The following is a 15553-nucleotide window of genomic DNA, read 5'->3' as shown; positions in this document are numbered from 1 at the left end:
TTCTTTTTTTTTTTTTTTTTTTTTGAGACAGAGCCTTGCTCTGTCACCCAGGCTGGAGTGCAGTGGCGCGATCTCGGCTCACTGCAAGCTCCACCTCCCAGGTGCATGCCATTCTCTTGCCTCAGCCTCCTGAGTAGCTGGGACTACAGGCACCTGCCACTAGGCCCGGCTAATTTTTTTTTTTTTTTTTTTTTTTTTTTTTTTTTTTTTTTGTATTTTTCTTAGTAGAGATGCAGTTTCACTGTGTTAGCCAGGATGGTCTCGGATCTCCTGACATCGTGATGTGCCCGCCTCGGCCTCCCAAAGTGCTGGGATTCCAGGTGTGAGCCACCACACCCAGCCTCACCTGCTGTTTCTAAACACCAGTGTGCCTTTCTAATATCATACCTTGGCTCAGTGGACTCCCTCCCCCTAGAAAACCTCTGTCACCACCCGATGAAATTGTAATCATCCTAAAAAGCCCAACTCAAAGGATAAAGCCTTGCTGGGAACTGTCCAGACTCCCCATGGGGAGGCTCTCTCCCTCTCCAGAAAGCCATTTGGAGGAGTGGTCAAGAACACCAACTTGGGAGCCCATCATTCAACCACAGATATTTGTGAGCACCTATCATGTACCAGGTCCTGTGCGGGTCACTGGGGATATAGTGAGAAGAAAGACACAACCCCTGCCCTCATGAAGCTTCAGTGCAGGAAGTCGAGTAGGCCTGGGATCAAATCTCAGCTCTACCCCTGTTAGCTGTATGACCTCGAACAAGTTACCTAACCTCTCTGGGCCACATTCTCTGATCTGTAAGACAGAGGTAACAGTCCTCCCTCCAGGTGCTGGTATAAGAGTCAAATGAGTCAATGTATAGAAAGCACTTAGCCCCAGCCCATCAAAGGCAGCTATTTTTATCACTGATACTGTGCTTAAAAACCCTCTTAGGCCTCTCTTATATTCCTCTGCATTCTCTCCGGTCACATGGGTTACATGTCTCCTTCCTAGTCTGTGAGCTCCTTGGGGGCAGGAACTAGTTCATTCACTCTAGGGCAGGTTCAGAGCCTCGTGCACAGTGAAAGAGGAGGGCCCCACCTGCCCACCTGGCTGCTTCACCAGGGCTCCATATTCTTGTCCACTAAGCATCACTTCTGCGTAGGAAACTCACCCACCCAGGCCCAGCCCTAGTTCTCTTCCCACACACCGGGAAGGGCCTAGCACTGAGGCTTGAGCTCTTCAGCTCCTCAGGGCTGCCTCCCCGACCCCAGCAGCATCCCCACTGGGTCAGGGTAGGCTACGCCATGTGTCCAGAGCCGGCTTTCAATACCCATCTGTCTGCTCATACGAGGGGTGGAGAGGGCCGGATGCTCCCACAGTCACTGTGGGCACTGTCTCACAGACACAAAACCCCCAGCCCTCTCTGGGCCTGGTTATTAGGCAGAATTCACAGCTTCTTTGACAAGCAGCAGCTAAACAGCCCAAGAACCAAATCATCCAGGCTCCCACTCCCTCCTGCATCCCCAGAGCATGTGCCATGCCCAGAATATCTACCAAGTGGGTGATAAGCAGGCATCAGAAGGGAGCTCCCAGGCCAACGCAGTGAGGGAGAAATAGGTGTGGTGGTGAGAAACTTGGCCTCTCCAGGCACTTAGCCCCAGGATCAGTTCCCACCTCCACCACACACTACCTGGATGGCCACGGACAACTTACTCATCTCCCCGAGCTTTAGTTCTGTGATTTGTACAATAGGACGATGATAGCACCAACTTCAGGGTTGTAAGAATTTAGTGGGAGAATCCTTACAAAGTGCTTGGTCCACAGAAAGGACACAGTACATGGGACTACAGGACAGCTAGTGGCTGTGCCGTTGAGGAGTGCGAGATAGGATGTCAAGACATCCGGCTGCTAGACTCAGCTCTGCCCATCATCTTCCATGTGATGTCTCTTGCTTTTTTCATCTATGCAGTAACGGAGATGGATGAGATTATCTCTAAGGCTTCTCCTGTCTCTACTGTCTGTGATTCCCCACCCGCCACCTCCAAGAACAGGGCCCTGGAGAGAAGTAGGCAGGGAGGAGGTTTCTTTCCAGTCTAGGGTGCCACCTACTGGCCGCCTGGGCTCACTGCAGCTGGCTCCTATGGTTGCTTTTTCTACCCACATCAAATTCCATCCATTTCTCCAGGGGAAACCAACTCCAGACTGAGGAGCTTGGAAGTGACAGGGAAAGCATTCAAGTAGAGAGAGGAAGCAGAGTAAATGCTCGGTTAATTCCAATTGTTGATATGCAAATAGATGCAGATGAGCTGAGGTCCCAGTGGATCTAGCAGGGCTAGGGGAGGGAAAGGGGTTAAGAGAGACGCAGGCCTTAGGGCATTACCTGGGGGAGGGCAGAGTTAAGGTGGCGCTGGAGCTGGTCCCGCTCATGTAGGGCATCCTGGAGCCGGCTCTGCGTGGCCGCCAAGGTCTCCTGACTCTCCCGAAGAGACTCCAGCAACTTCTCCCGCTCGTCCAGCATGTTCACCATCAGCTGCTCGAAGTTGGCGTCGGCATCGGCGCCATGAGGGGGCCCCAGGGGGTCCCCCTCATTGATTGTGGGCATCACCTCACACATGGTGGGGGAGGGCAGGGCCTTCTCAGCGTCAGGGGACAAGGAGGGACTCACAGGGTTGGCACCTCCAGGGGAACCCAGTGCATGGGTCTCAGAGTGGGCAGTGCCAGGCGAGTGGACAGGTGGGCAGGGGCTTCTCCCATAGCATCAGTTGCTTTTGCTCTGAAAGGGGCCTGGGGTCTGGAGTGCCCCTGTGGAACTGAGCCAGAAGGCCTGGCTTAACTTCTCAGGGCTGGGGCTGGGTGCCCTGTGTCCCCAGACATGCAGACAGCAGCCGAATGTGGCCATGACAGGCAGGGAGAGCAGGGCTGGAAGATGGCCCTTCTCTTAGACTGAGCGCCTGAGGCTGGCAGAGTCCCAGCTGGATCTAGCGACACCCATCGTTTCTGGAGGGCAGTGTGTCTGTGGGAAAAGAGACTGCTGTGAGTACCAACTGGGTGGAGAAGGGCATCGGGGAGGGGGTGGAGCAGAGGAGACAGGACCTGAACTAGAAAGTGGAGGAGAGGGAGGTGCTGGCGCATGCCCCTTCTCCAGGCTTACTCACTCTGATGGCACCTCCTTAGTTCTCCTAAGGAATGCACATGCCCCCCCAGCCTCTGCCTCCCTCTGCTCTCCACAGCTGTCAGAAGTGCAGCCGCAGTGGCAGTGGTTCCCCTACCCACGTGGTTCACTGGCCAAATATAGAAATGATTCAGTCAGTGGCAGGGGAGCAGCCGGCAGGATGCCCAGAGTCCTCCTGAGACCTGGGGGTGGGAGGGGAGGAAATAGGGTCTCTGTGCCACCCTCAACCTTTTCCCTGTCACTTAAGTCAACCAAGCAAATGCAGATTGGGTAGAAAGGACTCTTGGTGGGAGTGGCTGTGAGTCCTAAAGGCTGGACCTCTTGGGGTCATAGGAAACAGGGGCAGAGTAGTTCCTGCTCTGGACACTGGCACAACATGGCTAAGGGTTTGGAGAGGCACAGACTGGGTACTGGGGCAGGCAGACAGCCCTGACCTGCTACATTGCCCATAATTCAGGGAGGAGGCTCTGGCTCAAGTTATTCCCCGCTTCCAAAACCTGCCAAGAAGGACAGCACACAGGCCTGGCAGACAGCAGGCTTGGATTCTGAGTTCACAGCCTCCTACCTCTGCATCGGAACAGGGACTGAATGATGGAAAGGAACCCAGGGGTGATGTAGAGGTGCGGGGTGCCACTCTCTTAGGGTGGGGCTACAGTGTGGCCCCTATCATGGCTGAGATTCTGCTCTCTTGGTGTCATTACCCATTGCTGACACCGCAGAAGCCACCAGCGAGGTCAGCTAGCATGTGCACAGCCTGGCTCTGCTGATACGCTGAGCCTGGCACAGGGGCCCAATGGTCAGAGCAACAGAAGCCAGCGATGAAGTAACGCGAAAGTAACGAGAAAGGCCGCGTGCAGCTGGGGATTTCTCTGCCTACAATCAGATTCCAACCTCCCTGTCCACATCAGAAAGCTACTACCTGAGTCGTTTTTCAGGGAGGACTGTCTTCAGAGGCCCCAGTAGAAGGAGAGAAGGGGTGTGAAGCCCCCAGCACAGCAATGGGCACACTGGAGGTGGCCCAAAAATGACATTTTCCCTCCTTTCCTTATCTTTTATCTTATGGGAGACACAAGGAAAGCCTTCTGTCCACCCTCAGGGTGAGAATAACAGGCAGACTAGGAGGGTCAGGATGGACAGGAAGCATCAGGATCCAGTGTGAGGTGAGAGGTCAGACACTGCACAGGCCTGTGGCAGGACTGAACCCAGCAGGGGAATGGCTGGCCTCTCCTACCTGGACCCCCTCCCCAGAGTACTAATGCTCTAGGCAGAAATAGGGGAAAGGAAGAGGGAGACTGGGGAGCAACACAGGGTCTAGATCCAAGGAAAGTTAGTGCACCAGCTTGAAAATTCAGAGCTCACACTCGCAGCCCTTCCCAGCGGGGCTCAGAAGTGCAAGCAGGTATGTGGGCATGCACACACACATGCACTGAGACAGAAACACGGAGACCTAGAACAGATACACACGTGGCCACAAACACACTCCCATGCATAGAAACTGGACACAAACTCTGGTCAAGGGGATCCTTCCCCAAGCCAGACAGCCACTGCGGAGGGCAGGGTCCCAGAAGGCTACAGAAGTAAAAAGTAGAAGCTTGGTCTGCCCTCTCCTTTCCCCAATACTGCTGCTCCCAGGGCAGCCTACTTGCACCTCCCTGCCCCTCAGAGCAGCTGTTGAGTGGAGAGGAGGGGCTGCTGCCCCAGTCTGTCCAGAGCTGCTGTCTCCCTGAGGCTGATAACAGCCGTTCCCCCAATTCTCCCACCCACCATGCCCAGGCCCCTCCACCCTGAATGCTCCAGCCCTGAGACTGAAAGGCCATATGGCCCCAGCCTACCTCCCCAAGTTCATCCACATCCAGGCACACTGCCCCCCCATCTCCCCCCTCTCCACACACACCAAGATGCCATGAGAGGCCAAAAGAGAAGACTAGGCTGGGGAAGTGGCTCCTTGTGGCAAAGACTAACTTTGGAGAAGACTGTAGTGTGCCAGGAAGGAGTTTAGGTACCCCAGGAATGACCCCAGCCCAGCAGATCCCCAGGCAGCCTGCAGCGTAGCATAAAGGAAGAAGCCCAGAGCAGGGACTCAGGAGACTAGGGTACAGTCCTGCCACAGACCAGCTGGGTGACCTCAGGCTTGTTACCACCTACTGAGGCTTTGGCTATAAGACAAAACCCACAACCCTGGTTTTGCCTACCTTAGAGGGATGAGATCATGGCTGGGCAGTAAATGAAGAGTAGAAAGCACCCTGTGATTGCATGGAAGTGTGAATTACCTTAGTGCTGGCCACCTGTGGGTGGGGTTTTTAAAGCTTCTTAAAGGAAAGGGGCTGCAGAAGTTCTCAGGAAGGCAGAACAGAACCTCAGGCTGCCCACTGTGAGGTACTGGCTATCTGGTCCAACCTGGCCTCCCCAAATCCTCCTGGTCATTTTAGCAACTGAGAGGCTGGCTTTGGTTGCTTCTCTTCTCACTAGCCCTTTCCTGGCCTCCCTCTAAACCAGGTGCCAGGGAGCAACTCCACCTCCCCTGGCCAAACGGCATCATGTAGAGCTGGTCTGGAGATAGCCCAGAGAGGACTGCCAGGCAGATGCCCCTGAGATAACTGTCCAAGACCTCCTGCCCCTGTCCTGTCTGCTACACAGGCACAGTGAGCAGAAGGGGGCCCCAGGACAGCCACGTGGGGCATCTGGCTCCTTCCGGCTCCTTCTGGCTCCAGGGCCATCTTTAAATAGCGCAATTATCATCTCGGCCTAACAGAAGCCTCCTCAACTCCCGCACAATTTCTAAGTAACACTCACAGGTCCTGATTCAGAGGCGAAAGCTGCCAGTCCCCAAAGCAAGCATTTGCAAGGGGCTTCGCCGGGGAGGAGTGTGGGCAGGCTGTGAAACAGCAGAAGAGGGCTCAAGAGTGAGTGGGTGTGAGTGTCCGTGTGGGGAGTGGGGGATTGGACAAAAAGTAGGCCTTGGGCCTTTAGAAACACAGAAGAGGCAACTTGGGGGCCTCTTTGGCATCCCAAAAGTCACCCCCACCTTTTTCTAACACACAGGAGGGATGGGCACTTGGGTCTGTTGCTCTGGCTGGCCCCACACACAGGCCTGGCTCCCTCCTGCCTACCAGATGGCAGGCCCGGCCACGGAGAGAGCTGCACAAGGGCAAGGCTGCCAGCCCCTGCGGAGACCACAGCCCGGGGCAAGGCTGCTAGGAGTGTCTGAGGGGCTATTCAGCTCGGCAAAAATGGAGCCTCCAGGTGGCAGCTACCAGGGAAAAGGGGAGGGTCAGACACCTGTCCGACTGGAGGTCGGGGGAGGATCTGAGGAAATGGGGAGGGCGGGGGTCTTCCAGAAAAATAACAGTCGCCAGAGCTGCTATGAGTCACTCACATTTACCATGTGCCCAGCACTGTGCTTCCAAGTGGTATGAACTATTTTAATCCTCATAATTATTTGCAAGGAAGATGTAATTTTTCTTCCCATTTCACAGAAGTGAGAACTGAGATGCAATGTCATGTAACCAAGTCTACGCAGCTAGTGAAATGAAGAACCAGGATTCAATTCGTCTGTCTCATGCCAAAGAAGGGTAGAAGAAGGAGGAAGAGAGAGGGTAAAGACAACCCCTTCAGACTGCATGTCTCCTCCAACAAACCTTCCCCACCCTCATCAGGGTGATGGCAGCTGGAGGACAGCTCCCGTTGGCCTTCCCTGTCCCTCTCCTCCTCCAGCCTGGGGGAAGGCCTCCGCAGAGCGGCCAAGATGGTCATGAGGCCATGGGTGACTGAAAGGCGCCCCTGGAAGGCCCCGTCCTCCATGCACCCAAATCTCTGCTCTCAGCCCCAAGCTGGTTCCACACCAAGTTGTAGGCAGCTTCCCTGAGTTCCCCCCCACTGCCCCCCACTCCCATAGGCACTGCAGAAACAGACACTCTGGGGAGCCCTCATCCTTGGGACTCTCAGACATTCTCCCCGCCGTGGGCCTGCAGCCCAGCTGCCCATGCCTCAGGCTGCCCAGAAGCTTCTCCTTCTTCCCTGTCCAGCTCTGTACCCCCAGAAGTCTGGCCCTCATTCATCCTCTCCTCCAGAAATCCAGCCCCACCTCCTCTCCTGCTGCTCCCTAGCCCTTCCCTAGCCCTGCTCACTGAGGCCTGTTCCCAGGGCCCACCTATAGCTCCTGTTCATCCAGCTCCTCACTGGCCTGCCTCTCATCTCCCTTTCCATGTTGGTTTAGTGAGCTTAGATCACCCTGCTAAGCTCATCTCAAACACCACTTCCTCCATGGAGTCTCTTCTGATCCCTCCAATGTGTGAGATCTGCCTTCCGTTGAGCCAGCGCTGCCCTCTAGTTATACCTCTGTTCGTGGGACTTCTCTTACTTTACATCATCTCATCTGTAGACCCATCTCTGAGTACTCTAACACAGGGCCCTAACACACATGGAACTGACCATTCCCAGCGAAAAAACTCTCAGAAGAGCCCTACTTAAGAGTTTCCACTGCTAGCCACAGATCACTTCAAAAGCATCCAGTTCTCTGGGCCCCTGACACGACTAGTAGTGAGACTTTACCCCTGTGCTTCACGTTCCCAAGTCTGGAAAATGAACATTGTAACACACAATACACTCTAGTGCTCTCACAGGTTGTCAAAGAGGTAACAGACATGAAACAGTTCTGAGAAGTATAAAATGCCGCCCAAGCACAGGTTAGCACCAGCTTCTGAATACACTCAGCCTCCTAATGCCAGGCTCATTCAGGGGACATGGAAGGAAGCATCTGTTCAGACAGGCTCCCCTGGGCCCGAGTCTGTGAAGCCCAGCTCTCCAGCTGCTCCCCAGGAGTTAGATATGGGCCACTTCTTCCCAAGACATGGCCTATCACTTGAGTGAGCACAGAACTTACTGTCTAAACCAGGACCCTCTTGGTTTAGAGGGTCATAGTTTAGACAGTAAACCACTGTTAACAATCACACCAGAACACAGGCTTCACCTGGCCATATGGTCACCCTTGCCATTGCCACCCTAGGAGGACTAATGTCAAAATTAATGGGGAAGGCCGGGCATGGTGGCTCATGCCTCTAATCCCAGCACTTTGGGAGGATGAGGTGAGAGATTGCTTGAGCCCAGGAGTTCAAGACCAGCCTAGGCAACGTGGTGAGACATCCTCTCTACAAAAAAAAAAAAAAATTAGCTGGGCACAGCGGCATGCATCTGTAGTCCCAGCTACTCAGGAGGCTGAAGTGGGAGGATCACTTAAGCCTAGGAGATGGAGGCTGCAGTAAGCCAAGATCACACTGCTTACTCCAGCCTGGGTGACAGAGTAAGACCCTATTTCAAAAACAACAACAACAAAAAAAAAAACAGCGGGTAAGGGAGAACTACAAGCCTCTGAGCTCCCACCCACAAATAGTTCCTCTTCTGAAATACCCAAAATTATAGACATCACACCTACCTCTTTAACTTAAGACTGGGGTTTGCAAGCTAAGCTTTATGACAAAGTACCTTGAGGGGCAGTCCAGGGCCAAAAGGAGGGTGAAGAGGTGTGACAAATTCAAAAGACTCTAAATTCCCTTTTCTTACTTTAATCCCATCAACTCCAAATCTGTCCGTTTTATGGGACATCTGATTAAGGTTTCAATCGTATAAAAGGATTCCAAGTCCATGAAGAGGTTAGAAAATCCCTAGTTTAAATATTGTCTACAGAAGGCCCCTGCTTAAAATAAAAAAAAAAAAAAAAACGTTCTCAGAAAGGCTGTACATCAGTGCAACAATGACAACCCTGGGAATGCTACACAAGTAACACCAGGAGCCAACCAACTATTTTCCACACTCCAAATGTCTAATAGAGATCATATAGTTACCAAGCCAAAATACGAGTCTGCACCACCGAACACAGACACAGCCTTTGCTAAACTTACATCATTAAGTACATTCCCAGAGAAAACTCTAGGCATCTTCTGCTAATCAGAGCCATTAATCAACACAAATGTCCTCAAATAATGTTTGCAGAAGAAGAAACAAAGTAATAAGCATAGCAAATTTGGAGAATAAAAATATTTCAAAACTAGGGATCCATGTGGGACAAATATTAAACACGGTCCTCAAAGTCACTGCATTCGTAGAACAACCAATCAGATTAGGGAGCCATCGCAGAGCAGAGAAGAGGACGGTCCAGAGTGCTAATAGGCACCAGGTGTAAAAAGTCCAGAGTACAGAACTGCAGGGAGGAACGCAGGCATCATACAAAATGTGCATTTGTACGTAGTCACAGAAGTGGAGGGCAGTATGAAAAGAGAATGGGGGGGGTGTCATGTGTCTTCATGCAACAGAATGTGTGTGTCATCGTGAGAACTCATGGTATATATGTATGGCCATGAAAAAGGAAGAGAAGCCAGCACAGTAGTAGTTCATACCTCGGGCATAAGCCCCGGGCGCAGTAGCACTTTGGAAGGCCAAGGCAGGGAGATTGCTTAAGCTCAGGACTTTGAAACCAGCCTGGGCAACATGGCAAAACCCCATCTCTACTGAAAATACGAAAACTAGCTGGGCATAGTGGCATGCACCTGTAGTCCCAGCTAATAGGGAGGCTGAGGTGGGAGGATCACTTGAACACAGGAGGCTGAGGTTGCAGTGAGCCATGATCATGCCACTGCACTCCAGTGTTGGCAATAGGGAGAGAGAAGGGGAAAGGGGCAGAGAGAGAGAGTGTGTATGTTGTGTGTATGTCTGTGTATAAAGTTATGGTCATAAGTACGGTGTCCTGAGAGCATAAGCATGAGAGCAAGTAGGTGTATAGACTCATGACAATATGTAGATATGTGTGGTCATAAGTACATCAGGGCTCATGACTGCATATAATTGTGGTCATGAGAACACATGTGTGGGTACACAGCCATGACAGTAAATGTGTATGGTCATACATGCACAAGCATCTGGGATTTATAACATCACACATGCTCACAGGAGCACATGGGGGCTGTGAGAGCTTGTGCCAGTATGTGTGTGTGATCATGAAAGTGTATTGGTGGTCATGAGACAGTGTAAGTCCATGTGTGGCCTTGAACCTGTGTGAGAAGGTATGAGCGAGAGAGGAGGGAGGGATGGGGTGATACTGAAAGAATGAAAGCTCCACTAGCTCCAGGTGCTCTGCACCAAAGTGGGACCAAAAATTTGGGGCGCTCCACCACTAGCCTAGTTTGAGCTGAAGTCATGGAACTGGGGCCACCCCAACTTTCTACCTACCCCCACCCATCGGGGATGCACTGCACCATCTCCCAAGCCCAGGCCTCCATGTCCATGAGATTGCTGGGGTCGCCCCGCTGCATGTCCTAAAATGCTCACTCCTCACGGAACAGCTCAGACAAAGCTCCAGGCCCGACCCCACTCCCCAGGGCTCTAGTCCCAGCAGCGCTCCTCTAGGCCAAAGGAGAGCCATCTTCTGAAGAAGCTGCCGAGGCCCTCTCCCATCCAGCCTCACCCCACAGCTGGACTCAGAAGGGCTCTTGGAGGTCACAAAGGCCACCTCCTACCCTGTGTGGGAGTTCCTTTCACAACATCCCTGGCAGCCCAGTCTTGACCTGATTATCCTTCAGGAACAAAGAGCTCACTATCAAATGAGGAAGGCTTCATCGTTCTAAGGAAGCTTTTTCTTCCATTGAATGGAAAACCCATCTCTCTTTGAAATGACAGTTATCTATCTGAAGACAGTGGCCATGAAGGCAAATCAAGTAGATATCTAACTTATGAGCATTCAACTCTAACAGCTGGGTGAAATAAGCAATAAAGGCCTCTAAAATCAAATCGGCTATGTCATCTGACACTTTACTACAAAATCATATTGTGCATATGTACTCTTTGTAAAATCACTGTACAGTAGTATATACAGTATATATTTACATAATATAAAATACATATATACCATACTATACATTCATATTACTGTTCAGGGTTATAAACCCATATGCCATGCTTTATGAGAGACTGGGGAGTTTTCACTTCATCTACTGCCCACAGCATCTAATGCCCCCACAGGGATGTAACACCAGTGTCCTGGGTCCCCAGAGGTTTCGCTGCTCCAGGTTAAATATCTCCAGTGGCAAGGAGGCCCTGCTTCATGGAACTCGGGATCAGAAGACAGACCTCTTCAATTCAATCCAACAATCACTTACTGAGTGATTTCCATGCATCCGATACTGTTACGAAAGCAAAAGACATGTAAGACAGAAAGTCCACAGGCTACTTGAGAGAACACAGATACACATGTAATCACTGGACAGCAGTACAGAGAAGCACGTGACCAAACACTCACTCTCTGGCACAGTCAGGGGGTCAGTGCTGAACACCACTTGGAGTTTGACCAACTGAATTAACTGGTGGCAGCTTCTCCTCCAGCTCTCTCAAAACAAAGCAGCCCTAGCCAAGGCCTCTCAATCACCAAGTGAAAGGCAGGTGGCTACTACATGCTAGAGCTGACTTCACCTCGGGGGACGGAGATACCTGAAGGAGGCCCTGAGGTTGCAGCACCCGAGCCTCTCTGAAAGCAGAGCAATGAGCTGGGCAGCAATCGTGCTTCTTATGCCAGCAGCCAGGCAACAAGCGGGGAGGCCTCAGGCTCAGCCCAGCCCTGGAGTCTCCTGCCATCCTCACTTAGAGCTCCTTCCCCCACTGCTGTTTACCCCACCAACCCTGTCCCTGTGACATTCTCAGTTGCCTCAGGCCCCTCCCAGTACAGCAAATGCAGAGGGTCCCCTAGAAGCAGCCCCTTCCACAGTACATCAAGGACCATGGTCCCTCTGAATCCTCCACTCTGCTGGCCACCCGAAGTGCCACATTCCTGTGAGCCAGCACCGTATGCCCTCCAGAGCTAATTATAGGTCAGTGAGCTACCAGGCCAGAGGGGGACAGATGGTGACTTCATGTGGCTGCAATACACACTTGTCCCTCCCTCTGACCCCACTCCCTCCCCTCCATTTCTCTCAATTCCCTACGTGGGACCCAGACTTTGAGGCAGTTTTCACTCCCTCAATCCTCCCTGCTCCTCACCATTCCTCCTCTCCAACACAAGCACAAGCACACTCACGCGTGTGCACACACATGCACGTGCGCACACACACGCACACACACCCCTCCATACCACTCAATTGCCATGCCTTGTTTCTACAGCAACTCACCTATGGAGTCAACACAGTAGGGCCTAAAGCCCAGGGGAGAATGTCCTTGGCATTCGAAGGCCTCGGCTAACTGCCCGTCTCTTAAAACGGTGCCCCCTTAGCACCCAGCTCCTCGGCCCTGCTGAGCCTTCATCCCCACCTCATCACCACCACAGCCTGACTACTCATTCTCTTGCCTAGCTCTAGCTCTGCCATCCTCGGAGGTTCCATGAGGAATTACAAGCCATCCCTGACAACTCTTTCCAACTCTAAGACTCCAGCAATCAACTCAGAGACGAGACCCAGGAGCCTGGCTGCCTGCCATGCCCTGCCCCTCCAGCCCTCCTTTACAGCCCAGCAGCCAGACCTCATGCACTGCACAGTTCTGACATCATGACATGCTCAGCAGCACAAACCCCAACCCCACTGGATGAGAATTCCCTTCCACGCCCTCCTCCCCCACACTCTTCCATCTTCCAGAGATGGCGTCTCCCACGACACAGAGTGTCTAGGACATTCTTGGCCCCCAATAACCATTTTGTCATTCATTATCTCCTTACTTTGAGCTACCATTTATCCCAGGAAGCCTCCTCAAACCTCAGGACAAAATCTGAGAAAATAACCAAGGAAAATCATTCAAGCTGCCCTTTTGCTTAGGCAGCTTCCCTGGGACTACCTGGCCAGTTAATAGTGGTAGGGGGTGTGTAGGCTGCAGTCTAGTTCAGACAGCTGCTTGAAAGTACGTGGACACAGTTCTTTCTTTTTCTAATCCAACAGCAATGTAACAGAATGGGGGTGGGGGGTGAGGGAGGTGTTAACAGAATACCTACTATGTGTGCCTACTATATGTACGTTTCAGCTGCTCCGTGGCTGTAAATTCAGAAGACCTAGCACCGAGCACAGTATCCGGCAGATAGTAGGTGTCCAATAAATGTTTGCTGGATGTTGAACAAAGTACTAGGTACCAGATCCAACAACTCTGGAAAGGACTATGGGAAATCCCCGGAACCTGGCTCCTGGAGAGGACCCTTAAGCGCACACCAGGAGGGGATCTCCCTGCTAAGCAAAGGCTCCTTAACCACTTGCTCTCCACACAGAACGGCCTCAACTCTCCCGCTCCTCTGATGGAAACTACCAGCACACCTCTCCTCAAAGGTGACATCAGCGCCTAGTGGCACCTTGTCCTGGATCCCTCCTCCTCCTCAAAGAAAACCACCTACACCATGTCTCCAAGTCCTCCAACCCGACCTCTCTCTTCCCTCCCACCATCAAAACCTCAAAATCTGTGCTAGAAAACATCCCTACTGCGTGGACGTAAGCCAGCACCCCACTCCCACCCTCCCAGTTCAGGCACCTCTATTCCAGCCCTCTTTTCCTGTTGCACCCACCCCTGTCCCCACCCCCACCAGGCCTCGGGTTGGCCACTCCTTCCACCCCACCGCCCCGGCACTGCGGAGATGGGGGCATCTCTGGCACAGACTGAGGCTGGCAGTTCGAGGAATGGAGAGCTAGCAACAGGAACAGGGGTGCTATGAGGAACGCGGGAAGGATTAAGACCCCCGCAAAGAGTGAAGACCTCAGCTCCTCAGAAGCGCGTCCCCAAAGGAGTGGGGTTAGCCTCGGAGCCGAGAGGCGCTTTTTCTGACTCTCCTGGAGGGGAAATGGGGGCGCAGTCTGCTCCGTTCCCACCGGGAGACTCGCCAACTCGGTCCCCTCCCCCGAAGCCGATGGAGCAGAGGGCGCACCCCACGCCCTCCCCGCAGATCGGGCATCGCCCCCATCCTCACCCCCAAGGGCACAGGGCACCGCAAAGGCTGGCGAGGGGCGGCCGGGGGAGCCGTACCGACGCCTGCCGGAGACAGCACATGGGGAGTCAAAAAGGGCTGTTTCCCGAGGCACGATAGATGAGACCCCTCCCCAAACTGTCGAAGGGAGTTGGAGGTGGGGAAAAGACGCATCCTACCCCAGTCCAAGCTCTGGGCGCTCACCTGCCTGCAAATGCCGAAGACCAGGCAGCTAGGCTCGGAGGCAGCAGGGAGCCGCCCCCGACCGGTGCAGACCCACACGTCCTAGAACCCAGCCGGCGCCGAGGTAACTGCAACCTCCGCCGCCCAAGCGCCCGGCCGCGAAGCCCCGCCCCCTTCCTCCGTGGACAACCCCCCCCGGGCTCCGCCCCCTAGGCGGGGCCGGGCTGCCGCGCCCGAGGCCACGCCTCCCGCCCCCAAGCGCCTCCGGTCCCGGCACGTGACGAGAGCGCCGCTTTGAGGCTGCGCGCCATCTTGGTTCAGCCTCAGAGGTGGCGAAGTGCCAGGGTTTTACTCTGCGGGAGGAGGGTCTCACGTCACAGAAGTGCTGCCAACATTCTGCCCCTGCCCCTCCCTCTGAACTCGCCCCTGTTCCGAGTCTAACAGCCTGTTCCCTAAATTGGCCTTAGTCTCAGCCTTGTAATTGTTGTCAATAGTTTGCCACCTTTCACACTTGCTCTCTCCTTCCCATTACTTGCTTTTCCTTTGATCGCACTCATTTTTTAAGTGGGGAAACTTGATATCCAGATACTACATCTGTAGTACGCACTTCAGTGAATTGTGTCGCTTGCCTTCAGGCACCTGGCTGTTCTAACACTGTTACTACAAAATGGTTTGTCTATTACATATACATAGTATGAAAACAAGTCTCAAATGCCAGAATTACTGACTGACGAATTTTAGCTAAGCCTCTCCATTTTCCTGAATTGCTCCCTTACCCTGCCCCCTGTGGCTATTAATGCATCTTTTCCATCTGCTTTGTGAAGTTTCATCACAGTGTGCCTACTCAATCCTTTACCAATACCCAGTAAGCACCACTAAAAGTGTGAACAATTTTTATATACATGCAATGTGTTCACGTGTATGTATTTATAGATATATACACAGCATGTTCTATATCAGCAGCAAATGCCATAGCTGAGATCAATGACACATACAACCTTCTCTCATTTAACTTCCACCCTATATATTCACCATTTGGCATAATTTCCTTGCGTCTCTTTGAAGACAGGGAAATCTGGGTAATTCTGATCCGAGGGATGGTAAGTGAAGCTAAATTGGTGACTCTTGAACAACACGGCCTTCAACTGCATAGGGCCACTTACATACAGATTTTCTTCCTTCCCCGCCACCCCTGAGACAGCAAGACTACCCCTCCTCTTCTTACTCATCAGCCTGCTCACATGATGACCCACTTAATGAACAGTAAAGATATTTTATCTTCTTTATGATTTTCTTAATAACATTTTTTCTC

The 15553-nt window shown here is 52.6% G+C and overlaps 1 protein-coding gene across 4 annotated transcripts in view; it reads right to left on the bottom strand.

Annotated features, from left to right (window-relative positions):
• PPFIA4 (PTPRF interacting protein alpha 4) overlaps positions 1-14401 on the bottom strand; it is a 52390-nt gene extending 37989 nt beyond the window's left edge. For 3 of the 4 annotated variants that reach the window (XR_004057287.1, XR_004057288.1, XM_030930451.1), the window contains exons 1-2: positions 14263-14392; positions 2355-2987 (exon numbers count right to left, since the gene is read on the bottom strand). Coding sequence is in view for 2 of the 4 variants with exons in the window: in XM_030930451.1 (XP_030786311.1) it covers positions 2355-2588 (234 nt within the window). In the remaining 2 variants the exon portion in view is untranslated. Of the gene's footprint in view, positions 1-2354; positions 2988-14262 lie in introns of all 4 variants that reach the window. The other variant, XM_010378821.2, reaches the window with a different exon arrangement.
• Positions 14402-15553: the final 1152 nt, after the last annotated feature.

Source organism: Rhinopithecus roxellana, chromosome 1 (genome assembly GCF_007565055.1).
Source record: "Rhinopithecus roxellana isolate Shanxi Qingling chromosome 1, ASM756505v1, whole genome shotgun sequence".
NCBI classification, from domain to species: domain Eukaryota; kingdom Metazoa; phylum Chordata; class Mammalia; order Primates; family Cercopithecidae; genus Rhinopithecus; species Rhinopithecus roxellana.
Note: the sequence above shows the minus strand (reverse complement) of the source record. Positions and strands in the feature narration are given on the sequence as shown.